Genomic DNA, 21328 nt, shown 5'->3' with positions numbered 1-21328 from the left:
CTTTTGGTTAAGTCCAAACTGCAGCCATGGACAGCATTCACAGTTATAGCTGGACTCATGCTCTGTCCCCATACGTGTGATATGCTAACTTTGTGCAATGTAATAAAAAGTACGTACATTTACATGCGCCATTTGGTGCAATAAAGTTGGGCAAACAACACAGCGTTCTGTAACCTACTGGTTTATTCGATCAGGAAAGTGGAACTTTGACAGACTAAGTTAATTTTTAACTGCACAGATGTTAATTCGATATTTTTCTGTTTGCTTTATTAATGCATTTTATGAATATATTATCTTAGCACCAAAGCCAACAGCAGCTTCTCCTTTCCAGTTCTGAATTGAGACAACAGCATCCATTCAGTACAAAGTACAGTGCAAAAAGAAGGAACAAACGCATGTTTAAGAGCTTTGATACTGTCAGTTGGTTGAAGAGTCTCAAGAGACATATGGAGGCTGTAAAACACGTGAAGGATTTCAAATATCAAGTCAGCAAACAGCTACTAGTTTGATCCTTAGACCCCTTTGCTCTCTGTAGTCAGGCTAAGAAAAGATTTTATGGTAATTACCTGTGGTTAGGCTATAAAAACTGTCATTCTAATTTATTTACGCATATAAAAAAAGCTTAGCATAGCACTTTTTTCACACATGCAGCTGTGAACTTTTCTAGACTTGTGTGTGAGCAATCAGCTCAGACATTAAATGGTGTTTAACCTGAGAATTTAGTAGTACAGGATGACTTTATGTGTGCTACAAGGGAACTAAGGGGTGGGGGGCAACATATCAGTGTATGAAAAACTAAAACTTCTCAAGATAATATAGTGGCTCGCTTTTGACTCTGCAGTATGGCACAGATAGTCAGTGAAAGCTGCTGAGCTCTCAAAGTGAGGAGACTATGTCAGTTTCCTCAAGCACTTTGGGGTGATTATTGAGATGGATGCAAATGACTGCTGACATGGTTGCCAATTGAGAATATTTACCCAAACTTTTCTTGCTCCCTGCTTTAAGTTGCCTTTCTCAGTGTGTAAAGGCTCTTGATTCACAGTATAGTCATAGTCAAGAGGGAATTTGTATTTCTGCTTTGATCTCTGCAAATCAATGCTTCACGTCTTAATGAATTACTGAATAGAGAAGCTTTTAGGTGTGTTCAGGCTGAATGGATGATTCAGCTGTGACATGTTTTGACAAAGTCACCTCACCGCACAATAGTGAAATAATAAGAATTCATTTCAATGAAAGTTTTAACTGCACAAATACAAAACTGGAATTAGCTTTGACATCTTGGTTATCTTTTATTTTTTTCCTGTCTGCATCCCGCTCTCTCTCCCCCCTTCCCTCCCTTTCTTTTACTTCCCCTGTCTTCCTGTCTTTTCTCTCTCTAGGTGGCGGTGAAGATAATAGACAAAACCCAGCTGAATCCAACCAGCCTACAGAAGGTGAGTTTATGTTTTATGACCACATGGTAACATTGATGTCTTGGTTACAGTGTTCGTGGGCTTTTCCGATAGTCTTTCCCGAGTTCTCCCCACTCTGTTCTTTGCTCTTTGAACTCAGGATGTGCTATTTTACATAATGTAATCAGATGTACTCAGGAGAGACCACAGGGCTTGTTTAATCTTCAGCCACAACCTCCTTCACTCCTGACTCTGTTGTTTGTGGTTACGGGCAGCTAAAAATACACTTGCTGTCCGGTTTGTCACTTCCCTTGTCTAGCAGTCATAACCAATTAGAAAAAAGGCTGTGGGACTGTTTCCTGATTACTGACTCCCATTAAACACACGTGGTTATCTTTGTGCTCTTTGTCCATATATTGCATTATTAGCTCTCAAACCAGGCTAATCCAGGTTCATCTTCAAATAGGTCTTTGAATATATGTGAAAAGGGAAGGAGTGCTCAAAAGCTCCTCACTTTCCCTAAATTTCGTCACTCCAGTGGTTTTAAACTTAAGCCAGTCCTCACAAAGAAAGCTATCCAAGTAAATGCACAGACCGGTACACATACAGTCATCATCGCAGATTAGAACATGTGGAAGGAAAGCAAGAGCTGCCAACATCACCTACTGCGAGTCTAAAAATAAATCAGGTGTGCAGCTGACTGACTGGAATTCTTTTCATGATCATGACATTATCGTAGCGCGGCTCACCAGCGCTGCTGCTCTTTTACTTTCCGGTTTTTGTAAAAGATGAAAAAATTACCTAGCAACTGACTGACTCATTTTGATAATGGACAATTATAACAACCACACCTACATAAATGACACTTGGTGGTGTCTTTGTAGGCCACCAGGGTGGGAAAATGTTGCCCCCTACAAGCTTCTTAATGACAAAATAATTGCGATTAGCTTCTAAATAGTGCTTCCACCTTATGTTGGTCTGAATGGAGATGAGATGAGTGAACTCGGTGAGTGAGTGAAGGCTGGCCTAATCAAGCAGAGTGTAATCATAAAGGGCTATTGTGAGACCAAATCTGGTTCACTGCCGAAGTCCTTCTTTGGCATCTGTAAAACACGGTGGTTTTTCGCCTATCAGGGCATTTCTAACACGATTATATTCCTGCAATTGTCTTGGATCTTAATGGGATCCGACGACAATTCTTTAGCCAATCAGTGTGTAGTTGCTGTGAGAGTTTCAAGCTCTCAGTTCCACGCTCATCTAATCTGACCGAGATAATTCTCGTTGTTTGAGCTCTTTTGTGTCGCAGCCTATTGTGTGGTTTCTAATCTGTGCACAAAGTGAGGGTAATGAACATTTTGTTTTGTGCGTATGTGGTGGATTAATATTCTGCATAGAAACTGACTGGGACACTGCCAGATTGGGTCATGAGGAGTTTCATACCGGATGGGTTGGGTTGTCCGCTGTGTAGTGTTGAATGTAGCAGGACAGATGTATCACGTGACCGTGCAGCCCAGTTGATCAATTATTCAGTGGGCTTTCATATGTGAGCTGCAGCACTTATACAGCTTTTTTTAATATATAGGGGATAAAGTGTTTTTAATATTACATCATACAGTACATTGGCGTTTGCATTCACATTAGCAGATGATGTCAAATGTTCTGTATTTGTATCAACTGTAGAGTCTTGTTATGTATCCTTATTTGGAGCATATACACAGTTTTATATTTTCACGCCCTCTGCTCCATACTGTAGATTCCCGTAATAGTATACAGATATGCCATCTGCAATGCAGAAGCTCGTCTTGTAATGCAGCAGCCGTCTCCTAGACTGAATCGATCGTCTCATTGACCCAGAGTGTCCTATGCTACCCTTGTAAAAGCTCCATCACGAATACATTAAAGGGAACATGTGCTTTTTATATACAGTTTTCTGCTTGGGCACTCTTTCGACCTTGGACTGATCAAATAATGCCTTGGAAAAACCAAAGAGAAGCAACATTGCAGTCATTTGCTCTGTTTCCTGTTTTTTTGGAGGTTTGTATTGCTGCTGATTATCAATTGAAAGGCTGGAAAAATAATAACAAGTGGGCATCGAGAGTGCAAAAATGAGAAATCACCACTGTGCTATAATATGTAGTGTGGATAATTTAATCTCGCATTTTATCAGAGCTTTTCATAGATCTAATTTTATTTTCAGCCATGGTTTTTGCTTTTAACGATGATGAAAACAAGATTATGGAGATTCTTTTTTTTCTATGATGCGTTTGTATTGTGTCGTCTAATAAATCTAGCATTTCCCTTTATGTTTCTGTTCTATTCTCCATTAAAATCCCCCAAGTCACACCCTGGCAGGCTGACGCATTTTCAGTTAGGTTCACATTTGTTTGTTTATTTATTTTTCAGTCCAGTTATAATTAAAATTCAAGAAAACACAGTTAAGGTTTTTTTTTTAAAAAAAAGAACCAAAAAAGAAAACCTTTACAATATTTAAGATTAAAATAAAACAAAACAAACCATGATCTTACCAAAGTCAGTCATGATATTTAGATTTTTCATTCACTCTTAAATGTTTCCTGGGTGTACAAAATATTCATCCTGGTCACTTTGTTGGGTACACGTTACTAGCGCTTGGCTGGACCCTCTTTTGTCTTCAGAACCATTAATTCTGCTGCTGGAAACATTCCTCAGAGATTTTAGTCTGTATTGACATGATAGCACACATCCAGGATCCATGAATCTCCTGTTCCACCACATCCCAAAGGTGCTCTATTGGATTGAGATCTGGTGACTGTGGAGACCTTTTGAGTACAGTGAACTCACGGTCATGTTCAAGAAATCTGAGCTTTGTGACATGGTGCGTTATCCCACTGGAAACGACCATCAGACCATGGCTACACTGTGGTCATAAAGGGATTGACATTGTCAGCAACAATACTCAGCTATGCTGTGGTGTTTAAATGATGCTCATTTGGTATTAAAGACCCCAAAGTGTGCCAACGAAATATCCCCCACACCATTACACCACCACTGATATGTGGCATTTGTTCATGCTAAATTTGAACTCTAGGTTCTGAACACTGCAGCAGATATCGAGATTCATCAGACCAGGAAACATTTTTCCAATCTTCTAATTGGTGAGCCTGTATAAATTGTACCCTCAGGTTCCTGCTCTTAGCTGACAGGAGTGGAACCTGCTGTGGTCTTCTGCTGTAGCCAGTTCCTTCAAGGTCTGACATGTGCGTTCAGAGATGCTCTTCTGCACAACTTGGTTGTAACGAGTGATTATTTGAATTACTGTTACATTCAGCTCAAGACAGAATGTCGCTTTTCGCCTGTCTTCTGGCCATTTAAAGTCATTTAAATCACCTTTCTTCTTCATTCTTATACTGGGTTTGAATGTCCTAAATGCTCAGAGTTGCTGCCAGTTGATTTAATGATGTCATATTTGCATTAGCGAGCAATGGAATTTGTGTCTACCTAATAAAGTGAGTATATTAAAATAAGCGATTTTGTTGAAGGCACTCTTCAAATTACAAGTCTAGACCTAATTTCACTGTAATGCTTGAGGCTGTTTGGGCTGCTCTATGACCCTTCACCAATGACTAGATGCAAAATTTAAGCAGCTATACACAAATTCCCCCCTTTCGACATTGGTATCATAGTAGTTTTTGTATTTTTACTACACAGCTGTCTGGACAGCAAATTGATTATCGTGTGATGTAGATTTTCATGGTAAAATGCTGGTCTGCATAGCTAAGTAAACTATATCTGGAGGCAACACTAAATACGTGGATCGAGAAGGATTGTCCAGTGCATTTAAAAAAAAACAACTAATCTGGACTTGATTAGACCTTTTGTACGCAGGGCAAACATGGAGAACATTTGAGCCATTCATGCTGACTCTGTTTCAGTGTGGGTTTGAGATGCCTGATTGGGCCACATTATTCCTACGCTCCCTGCCACTCTTTCATGTTAGCCTGTCAAAATGCCACTAATATTTCTTTTTATGGTCTCAGAGGAGCCAGGCTGTGGGCTCACCATCTGGCACTGTAGGCACAACCATCGCCCTGTCAGATCTTTTACTACCACACGCATGCACATACACGCAAACCTGTATGACACACAGAGACATAAGCAGAAGATATTTGGTTTATGCAGAAGGCTCTAGCTGGCAGAATCTCTGGGGATTTTTTTTGTCATTTTTGGCAACATTATGCACACATTTATGCATTAGTGTAGCTAGCATCCTCTCTGATTAGAATTAGCTTTATTTCACATCAAACAGCACTTTAACACTTATTTTCTTAAGCATATCTGTGTGAGCCCACAGTGTCCCGATCACTTGATTTTAAAGAGGGGTTAGCAGAGGCCAAAATGAGTCATGAGGTTACAGCGAACCTCCCCTCTTTTTCTTTATGGCCCATTGGCCCTGATGTGACTTTGAGGTGGTTTCAGCCCCAACAGGAAATGAGGTCAGCTTAGCATCCAAAGCACCTCCTGAGATTCGCCACAGGAAATGCATCACATGTCATCTGTGGTCAGGGTTGTTGACGTTGTCATGGTTTTAGGCATTTTAGCCCTAAAATAGGCCTCTCCGCTAATCCCCTCCGAGCAAACGCTGCGCTCATCCCATCATCCCAGCGCTTTCTCTTTGTAATCTGTAAATAAGAGTTGTTTTCTTTTTCATCGCTTAAAAGACGCCAGTGAAATATGGAAGGTTGCATGATTGGCATGTGGTTCTCTTCTGTTACACATGACATGTAAAAGACTGAAGAGCATGAAGAGGGTAAATTAAACCCCAGAAACACTGGCAGCTTCTCTAGTTATTATTTTTAACATGGCTCAAAGCTGCAGTACCAACCTTTACCCTCACTCTTATATCCGAGTGTGACTGTGTGAGAAACTGCTCCGAACAATACACGGCGACTCTGTTTGTGTATTCTACAAAAAGCTCACTATGGGGTCAAGCTCTTGTAAATGGGTGTTGTTGATGTCTGTCTTGTGCCTGCCATTCTGCATTAGCCAATGAAACGCTGTTGAGCCTATGGGCTAGCGAAGCTTTGGTCTTGTTCAGATGAGCGGAAGGTGATTGGACGGGCAGCACTTGTGTTTGAGGTGAATCATAACACAACTGAAACGCTGGCTAAGATATGCACAGATTTACATGTTTGTGAATATTTTCTGTTCCATAAGACATATTATACAAGCGTTAAAATGAGTTTTGGTGTAAGTAAAGTGTGTTTTGGTTTTGTGGATTATGAATAACGAGTGGCTCATAGTTGCAGAGTGATTGAAAAAGATGTGTGCCTTTTCTTGTTGGGTTTTAGCACCTTGGGAGTCGAGGATGGGATTGTTTCCTGAATATCAGTGATGCCTGTCTGTTTGTCTTTGTCTCTCACTGTCTTTCTTGGAAAAACAGAAAGCTATGGTTATTTACTGATATGTGGTTTTTTATGTAATATTTGAGCACTTTAAACATGCACGCACGTACCCATTAGAGGGATGAGGGCTTCCAGACTACTCATCCTATCAATAATCTCCATGTTGAATGAGCAGCTGTGCTGCTGTGACTGAAATAGTCCAGCCAGTTCTTGTAAGTGTTCCCAGTCTGATATCTGCTCCTTCTGTATGGGGACTGCTGTAATTAAGGCTAGTTTGGGAGACTGGGTGCCTCTGGGTGGCTGGAAGTAGGTCACTGGCACAGACTACTGAGATTCAACCGCATTGCAAATGATGTGTGCGATGCAAATTTGTTGTTTTTGTAGCTCTTTCTGTAATCCTTGTCTACCTGAAACTCTGCTTTATGCCAGGCTGTGACCCCCCCCCCCCCCCCCCCTTCCTGCATCTGTAGATATTATTGATATTAATAGTAGATTGGATCAAAGACCGCTAACTCATTATCTCCTGTCAGCCTGCATGGTGGCTACATCCTTATTGAGCTTATATCGACAGACACAGTGTTTGTTGTTGTCGTTTTCCACTGCCCTTCTCAGATTTGTTCTAATTTTTGTTTCCAAGTGGCTGCACGCGTGCTTCCCATGTGAGGGGCTTTAGGGCAATGACGCAAACGAGAGAGAGAGAAAGAGAGGCGGAACAAGGCAGAGACGGGAAGAGATAAGAGACTGAGATAAAGCACTGCCTCTATAATTCATCACTCATCCAGAATATTACAGATTTTCTGTCTTGACCAATGCATCAGATATTAAAGCACGTGCATGGATGGATGTGTATCGGAGGTTCTAACTTTTTTTTTTTGGGGGGGGGGGGTTGTTTTTTATTCTTGTGTAGTGCGGTAGATCTTCTGGTTATTGTGTCAGTGTGTTTCCACTCTAATTGACTTTGTTACCACGGGGGAACCTCTCAGGCCAACATGGCAGTTGATGAGTATGGAGCAAGGTTTGCCATGCAGAAGCCTGCTATTCTGAGGCACTTGGATCAGGAAGATTTTTGTCCCATAACAAATTCAGGCTATAAAATCTGCATGCACACATTCCTTTAAAATGTCAATCTCAAAATAGTTGCATTAATGTATAAACGTGAGTGTATATATCGTACATGTACATCGTACAAGTGAACACCATACACTCAGTCTGTAGGAACTCTATATTTGTGCCTGTTAATATGCTGTAAACTGTTTTCATATTAGTACAGAAATAGATCACACAGATTAGGTACAAAGCCATGAGAGGGATGCTAAAAGTTTTTGCACAGTGAATTTGAAATCAGTCAACATGTGATGGAAGTGCAGACTTTCAGCTTTAATGCAAAGATGTTTAACAAAAATTTCCTATTAACCATTTAATTTTCATACATAGTTGCTCACAAGTATTTGGACAAACTAACATAATTTTAAATATAAGGACTGTTTTTGATAGTTTGATGAAAATCCTTTGCAGTCAGTCACTAAAGATCACCAAACGCTGTTTCCTCCCATGAGATCCTCTGTGAGGGCCCGTCACTGCAGCCACATTCAGATGCTGCTTGTTTGTGGGTTGATCTGCATTCAGTTTCGCCTTCAGTACCTGAAAACCATGCTCTGTTGAGTTGAGATCACGCGACTGACTTGGGCATTGAAGAATATCCAATTTCTTTGCCTTGAGAAACTCTTGGGTTGGGTGCTGTTAATTCAGTTTTGCAGCATTTGGCGAAATGAGCAGAAATGAGCACACAGAGTATCGCCTTGTGCACTTGTTCAGAATTCATCCTGCTACTTCTATCAGCTGTCACATCATCAGTAAACACCGGCGACCCAACAGTGACCTCCTTCCACTAGCAGCAATACATGTTCACGGCATAACACCGCCTCCACTAGAGGTGGGAACCATACATCCCACGATACGATATTATCACAATACTTAACGCACGATACGATATTATTGCAAGTTTTTTTTAAATATTTTGCGATATTCAGATTCTGTACATAAAGGTAAACTTTATCAATATTCATTTTATCTAATATCAAAGTCTCGCACTCAGTCTTTCTCTCATTTCAGTCAGTTTTATTGTTGACAAACTGAACGGTTTGTATTACAGTCTAGCCCAGCTTAACTGAATGCAACCATCTGGTACAATTATAGCTATTTTGAACTATGAAATTTATGAAAACTATGCAGCCCATTCAGCAACTGAAGAATTTGAAAGTAAATTAAAACAAAATATCATTTTACATTAAATAAAAAAGTTTTAAACCTATCCCCACTAGTGGGGATAGGTTAATTGGATAACCCAAATTGTCACTAGGTGTGAATGTGCGAATGAAAGTGAGTGCGAATGGTTGTCTGTCCCTGTATGTTGGCCCTGCGACAGACTGGCGACCTGTCCAGGGTGTACCCCGCCTCTCGCCCTATGACAGCTGGGATAGGCTCCAGCGCCCCCCGCGACCCTGAAAAAAAAAAAAGGATAAGCGGAAGCGAATGGATGGATGGAAAAAAGTTTTAAACTTAATTAAAATAAAACATGTCTTAAATTAAAATAAGTAAACTGTCATGTTTATTGCTGCCAAAGAAAAAGTTAAACACATTTGGACAGTGAAGGAATGTCAGGATTCTTGCTCAGAAAAAGGATCAACATGCTCTGAAGTCAGAGCACAAAAACCTTTTTTGTAACAAAATATCGATTTCTGCTGTCCCTGTATCGATACATTATTAGCAAACAAAATATCACGATACTACACAGTATCAATTTTTCCCCCCCACCCCTAGCCTCCACCATGTTAGACAGGTCATGTGGTATGACCTGCCTAAGTCTAACCTGACCTTCTTGTTCTTGAGTGTAGCCAGTGGTTTGCACCTTGTAGATCCTCTACATTTGCATTCATGAAGGCGTCTCTTCATTGTAGACTTTGACAGTTATACATCTGCCTTCTCAGGAGTGTTCTTGATTTGGTTAATTGCTGAGAAGTTGTTCTTCTTAATAATGGAAATCATTCTTTTAGCATCCGGTTTAGTTGTCTTCTGTGGTCTTTCGGGCCTTTTGGTGCTGCTCAGCTGGCCAGTGCATCTCTTTTGGGCCTGATAATTAAAACAGTGAAAAGCTATAAAATGAAATTCAGATATGTCTGTATTACTGTGATCTGTCATGAAACGCCAAAGAAGCTCGCTTACTTAATAGGGATGAAATATAATTACATTTTTTTGCTATTGTCAATAAATGTCATTAACATGACGATGAAAAGGACATTTTTGAAACTTTATGATGAAGATTTATTTACAAAAAAAATGTCTTGGACTGCTTATTTTGTACTGTTGAGAACATTTAGAGCAGTGGGAGGAGTGTGGGCTTGCCTCTGAATAAACTACAGTGCCCATCTACATTGTAAAGAGGGAAAATGCCACCGAGTGTGCCTTACTGATGTGGTTTTAATATTTTCCGGACAACAACGGAGCTCTGTGGCACTGGGAAACAATCTATGCTAGTCTTCAAACCACACTTGTTTGGGGGAAAAAGTGTTGTTTAGGTTTAAGAAAACTTGAGACTTTTTCTTGCATTATTCGTGTGTGGGCGTGGGTGTGTTTTTTGGATGTTATGAGAGGAAGAAAAGAAAAAGTGAGGCAGGTGAGCAAGTAGAGACAGGGACCCAAAGAAAGAATTAGAGTGAGAGTGAGTACCTGCATGTTGTTGAACCAGACTGTGGTTCAGAGGTCCCACAGAGTCAGGCCTGCTCACACTGGTGTAATAGCTGTGTTTGATGACCTAGAAACATAGACTATCCCGGCACTTATGTAAGACCTAAAAGGCCACTGAAAGAAGTCGAACAAACACGCTCATATAGACACACACACCACAATACAGTATCCATTCTCTTCGTTTAATTTGACACATTCGATAACGACATATTTTTCCTCGTTTTTAGAAAAGACCGTGGATCAAAGCGTCGCTCAGTTTTCACTGAGTCGAAGCCAGCAAATGGCAAAAATCTGTGTTCTGCCTCAGGTGTGAAATCCCAGTCGTGTTGGCGTTGAAATTTAACACTCAAACACAACCTCAGCAGAGTTCTGCTGAGAATCAGCAGAATGTAGATGATTCAACAGCACCTCTAAGTGGCTGCAGAAGCTCGTCTGACATAAACAGCCGTGCCAAGACTGAGTTTTAAATGATTCTGCTTTCTGACTCATCACTCAGATGTTGCACAGGGAGGCTCAGAGAAATTAGATTTTCCTTTAGCCTCCTGTGGCTGGATAGAAACTTTCTCCCTCTGCAGTAGAGGAACCTTCTTCTACATTTTGTTTTCTACAGTTATGTGACTAAGGCATCAGCATCATTTCTGCATCTTTTTTGCATGCTAAGATGATTACATTAGGCAGCAGATGTCTGACTGGCTCTGAGCCTGTGTACTGCCTCTCTGCAGTGGCTGGCTGTGCGTGCGATGCTGCTGACTGGCTGTTTGGACAACCGATTGGCCGGCTTGCTGGACTGCAGCGTGTCGGTGGAGATGTAATTCTCTACCCTGTCTGTGTAGGGCAGGGTTTAGCACAATGTTGTCGCTGCGCCATGTTGCTTCACACAGTCCAGTTGTCCTGTCATCCTCAGGTTCTCTTATGGTTTCGAAGATCCGTGTAATTTATTATGGCTGAGTTCCCTTCACTTAACTCCTCCAATCAGTGCTTAATAAGTGCTTTCCCAGCAGAGCCCGAGCTGACACTAAGTGCTCATTGATTGTAATTTCATTTGACATGTTTGTGGGTGCATTAAATGTTCCTGTCTGTCTCTACAGCTCTTCAGGGAAGTCAGAATAATGAAGATTTTGAATCATCCAAATATAGGTAAGCCCAAACAGCAACCTACAAGACCCTCAGTGAGTTTGGATTAGTATTTCCCTGTGAAAGCACACTGTGTAACAAGCGATCCCCATTAAGTCACTGCCTTATCCATGAAAACATCTCACACTTTGATAAGATTGTACTTTCCTTCTGCAAATTATTCTTTTACTTAGAATACTGTCCAAAACTCATGATCCACACCTCATTTTTTTCTTTTCTTCTTAGCTCGTCTTGAGCAATAGTTCTCTAGGCTTTCTTAAGGTCTTTTAAAGTTTTTCTTGGAACATTGGCTGCAGGGAAATCTCCTCCATGCCATGCAATATCACCTGGAAAGTGTCTGATTGAAGCAAAGGTTTTTATTCGTCAGCGTGACAGTGATCCCCAAAACACTGCCAAATACAGTAAAAGCATACCTGGAATAGAAAAACACACAAAGGAACACTATCAGTCATGTTGGCCTCCCCAGAGTCTGGGTGAAAAAGCAGAGTGGGATCAACTTGAGAGTAAACAGAATAAGAGGCCGCCAACATCCAAAGAAGAGCTTTAAATGTCCATCAAGATGTCTTGAGAACTATTCCTGACAACTACTTAAACTACAGTTCAGGCTGTGTTAAAGAATGAAGGTAGTCATACCAAATATTGACTTTTAGGCTCCTTAGAGTTGCAGAAACTCTGTTTTGTCTTATCTACTGTGTGTTTGAACTTGTTTAAATAAATCGCAGAACCTGCTTCCCATTTTCCTAGAAAAATATAAAGAAATGATCACATCTTGATCTGACTGTACAAAAGTACAAGCATAGTTAGCAAATGGTTTAATGCCACTTTGTACCATGCTGGCACCATTCAGACTCTGTTAAGAGTTTTATTGCATTAGGATAGACCAGACCAGCAAGCTCAGCTTACACCAAATCACAACCTTCAATTAGCTTTTGATTTACTTCATCTCTGCCTCCTTTCCCCACTTTCTCCTGCAGTGAAATTGTTTGAGGTGATTGAAACAGAGAAGACTCTTTATTTGGTGATGGAGTATGCCAGTGGTGGTAAGTGAAGCATTAATTCATGTCCACCAAACAGGTGACATTTTGTTAATTTTTCTGAGTGTCACTCTGTTGTGTTAGTTTAACTCTAAAATTCATTGCAAAAATGCTTATTTACAAATCTGTCACTCCAGCTAGTCACCATTTCAAATTAAATATTAAACATGTTATTTGTTGGGTTACCTCAAAGCAAGCATTAGTACATGGTTATTGATGTGATTTTTATCAATATACTTATTGATAATTATATATTTCTTCTTTCTACAGGTGAAGTGTTTGACTATCTAGTGGCTCACGGCAGAATGAAGGAGAAGGAGGCCAGAGCCAAGTTCAGACAGGTGAGTCATCAGTATCGCAGCGCTCACGCCTCTGTCGTCATTCCCTTACTGTTTTTTGAGAGAAGACTGCATGCACCAAGATCAAGCTTTATCACTGACTGCAGAGGAAAGAGGGAACAACTTCCTTTTAGATGCTGCTCTGACATCTAGTGGTGCTGCAGGAGCAATAAGGCATCTACAGTAGTTTGTGAATTTACTAGTTTCCTTTCATGCTTGGCCTGAAAGTGAACAGAATTCAATTTTATTTTTATTCTTTTTCCTTCGGTGTAACGTCGACAGGGTCAAAATCCAGATGTGTTCATTTATGTCTGAGTGCATGCAGGTTTGTGGCCTCTTTTAAATAATAGCTTGATTAAAGATCATGTGCAAATACTAATAAAATGTTTTGCTTGCATGAAAGCTCTCTTTGTTTGTTTGTCTCACGTTTTGAGATAAACAATGTCACTGCAAGAATCTTATACAATATCCAGCCTTCTATTTTTCTTAACTGCTAATTCAAATATTAATTTCACTGGAGGGTCTGAAGCCTTTTCCAGCTGGCATAGCATGAGAGGCGAGGTGCACCTGATCAGGTAGCTAGTCTTTTGCAGTTATATTCACATCTGTGGCTAATTTAAGGGGTTTCCACACCTGTGGAAATCGAACTCTGATTCTGGTTAATTTTCCCCTTTCGTGCAGTTAGTTTGTGCAGGTGTGATCAGACAAAACAACCGCACCGTGACAACTGGGGGGAGGTGGTCTGGAACGGTTCATTTATGGTGTGAACGTAATCCAACCCCGATCTGAACCAACTACCCTGGTGTATGTTACAAGTTTAAGTTAAAAAACAAAAATCCCGTAGAAACGTATTTTTGTTTTGTTTTTTATTCTAACTGCAGGAAGATACTATAGATGTGCAAAGGTCTGCATGGGCTAGCAACTAACTGAAATGAATGTAAATTCAGTTTTCTCACCCAACACCTTCTTCCTGTATATACCTTTGTTGCTCCCGCCCCAGCCAATGAGTGCGCTGAATGTTCTCACGTGGTTTGTTGTGATGCGTTTTGGTTCACTTGGATTTCACTTGGATTTTTGTCTGTGTGAAACCAAACCAAACCCTGGGATGAAGCTGCTAGTTTACAAACTCATCAACTGATTCAGAGTAAACAAGCTATCGGTGTGAAAGCGCCCTTAGAATCACCAGCTAGTCCTACGAAAACAGTTTGTGAACAAACACCGGTTTGATTAATCAATAAAGAAAAGGCTGCAGTTTGTGTGCATTTCTATGTAATGTACATGATATTGTACATGTATTTAACTGTCATGATGCCTGTTTTGTTTTTTGTTTTTTTTAATATTTCAGATTGTGTCTGCAGTGCAGTATTGTCACCAGAGGAGGATAGTACACAGAGATCTAAAGGTGAAAGTTTGTGAGACAATTTCTCCTCACGATTATCCACATCAGTCACTTCCTGTCGGTGTTGACAGTCCACGGTGTGCTTTGCCTCTTTTTCTCTTCACTGCAGGCAGAGAACCTGTTGTTAGATGCAGATATGAACATCAAGATAGCTGATTTCGGCTTCAGCAATGAGTTCACTGTGGGCAGCAAACTGGATACTTTCTGTGGCTCTCCGCCATACGCTGCTCCCGAACTCTTCCAGGGGAAGAAGTACGATGGTCCAGAGGTGGATGTCTGGAGTCTAGGGGTTATCCTCTACACACTGGTCAGCGGCTCACTGCCCTTTGATGGACAGAACCTAAAGGTGGGCAGCTGTTTTGTTTGTTTGTTTGTTTGTTCTAAGTAGTTCATACTGACTCAGGAACTACTTGGAAATTTTAATGTTGCAACTGGTTATAAGCTTGGAAAAGTTTTTTCTCTGTGAGCACTTTCCACCTCTGGCTGTCCACATGTCGATAAAGTGCTCTGTGTGTTTCAGATAAAATGCTTATGTAATCATCTGATCTTAAGATCATATTGCACTTGGGTCTTGCAGATATTCTCAGTTGTGTGCATTCAGACAATAGAAAACACTGATACAGTGTACATAAAGGGAGGAGTTATTTTTCTACCAGGTTTCATCATGGTTAGTACAACTGTGGTGTTGCTCTTGAGTTGAGTTACAAATTCCTTTATTAATTGTCCACATCACAGTTGAGAGTGAGGAAAAGCTTTTTGAGAGACAAGTCGTATAGAAAGAAGAAAAAACAGAAACCAACAGTAAAACTACAAATGCAAATCTTTTCCTCTGAACTTCAGCGCATTTTATTAAAAAATATTTATTGTCCAAATAATTATAGCTGAACCGTAACAGTGTTAGTAATTAGATCTTTTATTCATCAGTTTGAATACTTCTGTTTGAGTATGAAATAGCTTGAACTCCAAAAGCCTGATTACCGTAAATGAAGTTGGGCCAAAAAAAAAATCTGAGCCATTCTGACAGACTTATGATGTTCACACGAGGCGGTTACTTCAACCATAAAAAATTAAAGGTGGAATTTACTGTGTATTGTGTGTAATGAGACATGCGCATGAATTCATGTTCCTTTAATAAAGCAACAGTTTGGACTAAATTTAGTCAGATTCACTAATGTTCACAGCAGGGCTGAATGACCTGCAGTGTTATAGGCGCATTGATCAATATCTTTACAGCCACAAGTACAGCATGTGAACACAGCCAGCCAAAACGGAGCCATAGGAGAATAAATATTTGACTGGCATTCACCACTTGACTCTAAATAGCTACTGAGTGCACACTTGATGAGTAAATAAGCAACATTATAGAGCGATTGTGTTGTTTACGCTGGGGTCTGCTCCTTTCAAATGGCTTACATGGGAAAAATGATGCTGTTCCTTTTATTGTTAAACTTTGTTGCTAAATTCTCCTCCTGTCTGTCTGCAACTTTGGTGTGCAGGAGCTGAGAGAGAGAGTCCTGCGAGGAAAGTACCGTATTCCCTTCTACATGTCCACAGACTGTGAAAACCTGCTAAAGAAACTGCTCGTGCTCAATCCCGTGAAACGAGGCAGTTTGGAGGTAATACCTGTGTTTGCATTGATGCAGCTTAACAGTTATTTCCTCTCCAGCAAGTAGTCAAAAAGACAGTCGTAACCATGTGGAGTGATATTGTTTTAATGTCATGGAAGCAGGTAATTGCCACTGTTGGTTGGTGGAAAACAAAAGAATGGTTTTAATTTTATAGCCTGTCAGAGGAATGATATTCTTCAAAGAGTGGACTTAAAATTTGATTTCACTACAGCCTTCATCAACAGAAAAACTAAATGGAATGGAAATAATCCTTAATTTTGTGTGCAAAATCCTTATACGATGTGCATTCATTATTATGAGCGTGTGTTGGGCAAGTTACTTTGAAAAAGTAATTAATTATAGTTACTAATTACTACTTCAAAAAAGTAACTGAGTTACAATATTCTAAAAGTAATTAATTAATTGAAAAGTAACTATTGCGTTACTTTAAAAAAGCGTTTAACCCTCTGGGGTCCAGGGTATAATTGGCCATTTTTAACTACTTTTGATTTTCCCTCCACATTTTACCTTTAAAAACTATTTACTTTGTCTTGTTTGGTATCATTCTTTTCAGCACAACCTCACCTGTCTGAATTTCATTTTGACATACTGTATTAACACAATTGATTTAAAATCAGACAAAAAACATAAAATCTGAGTAGAAAAAGTTATTTTTACTGTAACAACCACAAACATGTTTAATGAATCATATTTCATAACTTTAAATGCAAATATAAATTGTCAATTTTAAAATCCTATGCACAAGTTTTGCAAACAAAGTTATTTGCATCCATTTACCTTTTACCTTGATTTTTTTAAATAACCATTTCAAACTATTTACATAACAATCAGCTGTTCTGCATTCAATAAGATGCCACAAATGATTTGTGCCACTCCAAAACAATAATTTCTGTCCACTATAAAGGAAAACATCACAGCCTGATACCTGCAGGCCTGACAGCAGCAGGTGTATCACTCCTGTTTCTACCTGGAGACAGCAGTCGCCTCATTGTTCTGACACACTCCAAACACGCTAAACGTCACAAATCTCTCACATATCAAAACTCTCTCTCTCTCTCTCTCTCTCTCTCTCTCTCTCTCTCTCTCTCTCTCTCTCTCTCTCTCTCTCTCTCGCGCTCATAAGCAGAGCATGCTTGCTGCGCTGTCCTTAGGCAGTCAACGCGACTAAGCTATTGAGGAAAAAACCAGAGTCATTTTTATCATGACTCTGGTTTTACGTAGCCTATCAACACAATTTATAAACTGGTATATTTCACCTTGTTGCTTTGTCTTTAAGTGGTCATGTGATTGGCTTACCACGACTACTTTATTCTTCCTCAGTCAAACAGCAGCTCTCATGCAATTGTTTTGCCCCCTGAGCTCCAGGTGTTGTCCTAGACAGTGATTGTGATTATCATCCGCGGGAGCGCGCGCAGCTGCTTAAAGCTGTAGCGCCCAGATTACTTACGTAAACAGCTACTTCCGTGCAACTGATATAAGATGCGGTAAGCTGAACACAGCTTCAACCTTCTGTTTGTTGGAAAATAGTAATGGACCACATTTCCTTGTTAGTAACTGTAACGGCGTTGTAACGATAGGAAAGTAATTAGTTAGATTACTCCTTACTGAAAAAAGTAATGCCATTACTTGTAACGGCGTTATTCCCATCACTGATTATGAGTTTTTCTCCTTTGCAAATAGTGTTTGGACACTCATTGTTTACAGGTCAATATCATCCCTGCATTCAGACCCAGGCTCAATAGTAAAGATTTCTCCAGTAATAATAACAATTGATCGCCATGTTGTCAGACTTTCGTCAAATTCCTGTTGCGTGTTGCATAACTGATTAATTACGAGCCGTTAAAGAAGATATGCATGATTTTTAATTGCCTTCTTTCTTTGTCAGCAAATCATGAAAGACCACTGGATGAATGTAGGTCACGAGGAGGAGGAGCTTAAACCTTACATCGAGCCTGAGGCGGACTTCAGTGATTCATCTAGAATAGGTGTGTGTTTGTGTTTGTGTTGATCTCATTCTTTGTCATTTAAAATTCTGGGATTCTCGCCGCTAATGTTAACTGACTCCATCACTCAGAGCTCATGGTGACGATGGGCTTCCCTAAAGATGAGATCACCGATTCCCTGCAGAATCAAAAATATGACGAAGTCATGGCCACTTACCTGCTCCTGGGAAGAAAAGCCCCGGAGGTGAGTTTGTTTGACTTGCGACTCATTGATCGCCTACATCACCTCTGCAGTGAGTCATGTGACCACATCCGCCTTCACGTTGCAGTTCGAAGGGAGCGAGCCTCTGGCTAACAGCATCCTGGGTCAGCGACAGCGGCCGACCAGTGACATCAACAACAGCTCCAGCATTTCTCCCGCCCATCCCAAGGTCACGCGCAGCATCTCGACCAATCAGAAGCAGCGCCGCTACAGTGATCATGGTGGGGATGATGATGATGGTGGTGGTGGTGGTGGTGTCGTAGAGAAGCCAAGTAAAGTAACCTCATCCTTCCCGGCTCTGAGAGTGCTGCGTGTTGTGTAGAGGGAAGTTACTCTCAGTCACTGATGATTGGCCGAATGAGTGTACACTGCTGAATAGACCTCAATAAGCTTTACAACAGAAACATTTTCCCACCGTTGACACTAATTTAGGAACTTTCCATTCCTTGTGCTCTCAGATTTATTTATGGTGGGGGAAAAAAGTCTTTAAAACCTCGACAGACTAACTTGTTTGCTTAATGTGGTCTAATTTTCCTAAACAGTGAACCAACGCTTAAATTTCAAAATCAGTGACTCAGCCTGCACACTGCACTGGTTGTGTAGCAGCTTCCTCCTAAGTCTTGTGGGGCCATTGTGTTTGGCGCCATCTTCTGGCTTGCTGCTTTCCTGCAGCTCCCTCAGGAGCAGCACCTCAAAGCATGTGGAGGGAACAGCTCTGCTTGATATGTGCTCACCTTGGCTTCTGTATCTGTATAACTCGATGCTGCCTCTGAAAGATTCGATGATGTATAAATCCTGGCTTGGATTGGCTTTGCTTGATACTGTCCTCGTCTGTTCTTTTTCTCCTGAAAGCTTAAATGTTGGAGGTGTAGAAATAACGACGCGCTTGGTTAAACATAAGTAAGTCCAATCCCGTTTGTTTGTGTGTGCGTCTCTCCTAGTGGGTCCGTCTGTGCCGCCGGCGGTATCGTATACAAAGCGTGGCCAGGCTTTGAGCGTGGAAAGTGACCACAGGGAGGAGTGGGACGGAGCGCGCCGGCTAGAGCTCAGCACTTCAAAAGGAGACGTTCCTGCCTCACCCCTGGGGGTGCAGGAGAGGAAGAAAACCACAAGTGCTGTGGGGGTGAGGAAGTGGGCACTGTACACTGCGTACTCCTGAATAAACAACTTTTGACAGAGCCGTGTTTAATACTCAAGAAAACGTTTTGTCCTTTTTATATGATTCACAGTAATTTTAAGTAAATTTTTGTTGTCTCTCTGCACAAGCAGACCAACGGGTCTATGACTCGCAGGAACACATACGTGTGTGAGCGATCCTCCACTGACCGCTATTCAGCTATTCCCAATGGCAAAGACAGCAGGTACGTGCTAATATTTAGATCAATCTACAGATCAGTTTTCATACCTGTAGTACTTTGCTCTGTTTTGTGTTGGTTTCTTCACATACACTTAAAGATACAAGTGAACTAAAATGCATCACTAGAAACCACATGAGAACGCTGAGTTTGCTTATTGGTTGGAAGTGCCTGGGGCACAGCAACAAAACTAATAACAGGATGGAAGAGTTGTGATCTGGGCTGGCAAGCAGTGGGTTCATTTTATGCTTAGTTGCTACATTTTGTGCACTCTGCTGCTTCCCAGAATGCAAGGCTTACCTGGCTACAGGAAGGCATGTAGCCCAAAGTTGCAGTGCACACCTGGTAGCTAGCTCAGCTTAAAGGTTTTCTTTCTCTCTTTATCCATCCATCTGACACACACTGAACAGCACCTCCTGTGGGTCTACAACAGGGGTGGGCAACTCCAGGCCTCGAGGGCCGGTGTCCCTGCAGGTTTTAGATGTGTCCTTGAACCAACACAGCTGATTTAAATGGCTAAATTAGCTTCTGAACATGTCCTGAAGTTCTCCAGAGGCCTGGTAACCAACTAGTTATCAGGTGTGTTGACCCAAGGTGAGATCTAAAACCTGCAGGACACCAGCCCTCGAGGCATGGAATTGCCCACCCCTGGTCTACAAGAAGGCACGCCAATGTCTTCTCTTTGGGTGTCACCTGACTGGGCTCCATGGGCTAGGGCTAAGGCTCGGCCACCAGCCGCCCTCCCTCGACAAGGAGCAAAACAAACCAGAGTTTGATTTCAAGCGGGGCAGGTGTGAAAACACCGTGCATGCATGTTTTTCCATGCTTATGAGCATCACTATTCCTGTTTTTATTTTATTTTTTTTTTTTTATGAAAGCCACAAATGAGAAACTTGTGGTTTCACATTTGTGAATATGCTGTTTAAATAATATGAATTGAACATTTTATCTTTATCTGTACTCTGCTTCGGTCTCCAGTTTAACCGAGGTGTCAGGGAGTACCCCGTCGACTGCAATGAGCTCCACACGACCTCGTCACACCAAGTCTATGTCATCATCAGGGCATCCTTCAAAGAGCACACTGCCCCCCATCGATGACAACACAGAGCTTAAAGCCAGGTGAGCAGCCGAGTAGGTGATGGAGATTACAATGGTGTATTTTTTTTAAGTTAAATGTCAACATGATGATTTAAAATCTCAGATTTATTTTCAAACTTTACAATTAAAAAGGAAGAAAATAAATCTCCTTAGTAGGGCTGCAAAGATTCAAGTAACTTAAATAACTCAATTTTAAAAGAAACTTTCAGTGCTTTGTTTAATCCATGACTGTATGGCGCTCAGTCGTCACCATCTAACCAGTTTAACGTGGGGCCGGAATCAGTCTGCACACACAGCTGTTATCGTGTTATGGTGAGCTCAGGTGGAGTGAAATAAAACGTTTTTCTAGCATCCAAAACCCGCTCGTTCTTATAATCAACTTTAAAACCTTTACTGGGAAGAAGCTGATAGCACTCGTTAACCAAACTATGTGTTCATCAAGCGCCATTGTGAAGAAAAGAGAACTTTGCTCCCATCCACCACCGTTTCTTTTACACAGCATGAATTCTACAGAGGTTAAAATAAAAGCACGTGTGTAGAAAGTGAGATGAACAGATGAACTTTTAAAGTCTGGCGCGATGTTTAACTTAGCCAGCTTGCTGTAGGATGACGGCAGTTGTC

At 41.0% G+C, this 21328-nt stretch overlaps 1 protein-coding gene across 6 annotated transcripts in view; it reads left to right on the top strand.

Moving 5' to 3' along the window:
- mark1 (MAP/microtubule affinity-regulating kinase 1) overlaps window positions 1-21328 on the top strand; it is a 36072-nt gene that overhangs the window by 9572 nt on the left and 5172 nt on the right. For 2 of the 6 annotated variants that reach the window (XM_086259454.1, XM_086259456.1), the window contains exons 3-15: window positions 1380-1433; window positions 11605-11653; window positions 12625-12690; window positions 12955-13025; window positions 14368-14424; window positions 14531-14767; window positions 15918-16037; window positions 17935-18034; window positions 18124-18236; window positions 18322-18475; window positions 19196-19377; window positions 19521-19615; window positions 20588-20728. In XM_086259454.1, coding sequence (XP_086115580.1) covers window positions 1380-1433; window positions 11605-11653; window positions 12625-12690; window positions 12955-13025; window positions 14368-14424; window positions 14531-14767; window positions 15918-16037; window positions 17935-18034; window positions 18124-18236; window positions 18322-18475; window positions 19196-19377; window positions 19521-19615; window positions 20588-20728 — 1439 coding nt within the window. Of the gene's footprint in view, window positions 1-1379; window positions 1434-11604; window positions 11654-12624; window positions 12691-12954; window positions 13026-14367; window positions 14425-14530; window positions 14768-15917; window positions 16038-17934; window positions 18035-18123; window positions 18237-18321; window positions 18527-19195; window positions 19378-19520; window positions 19616-20587; window positions 20729-21328 lie in introns of all 6 variants that reach the window. The other 4 variants (XM_086259453.1, XM_086259451.1, XM_086259452.1 and 1 more) reach the window with 3 other exon arrangements.

Source organism: Aulonocara sp. 'chitande type north' Nkhata Bay, linkage group LG13 (genome assembly GCF_057382095.1).
Source record: "Aulonocara sp. 'chitande type north' Nkhata Bay isolate Kocher_YH1m ecotype deep benthic linkage group LG13, A_spYH_male_GT1.1, whole genome shotgun sequence".
In the NCBI taxonomy this organism is placed as follows: Eukaryota; Metazoa; Chordata; class Actinopteri; order Cichliformes; family Cichlidae; genus Aulonocara; species Aulonocara sp. 'chitande type north' Nkhata Bay.
The sequence above is the reverse complement of the archived record's forward strand: the minus strand, read 5'-3'. Positions and strand labels throughout refer to the sequence as shown.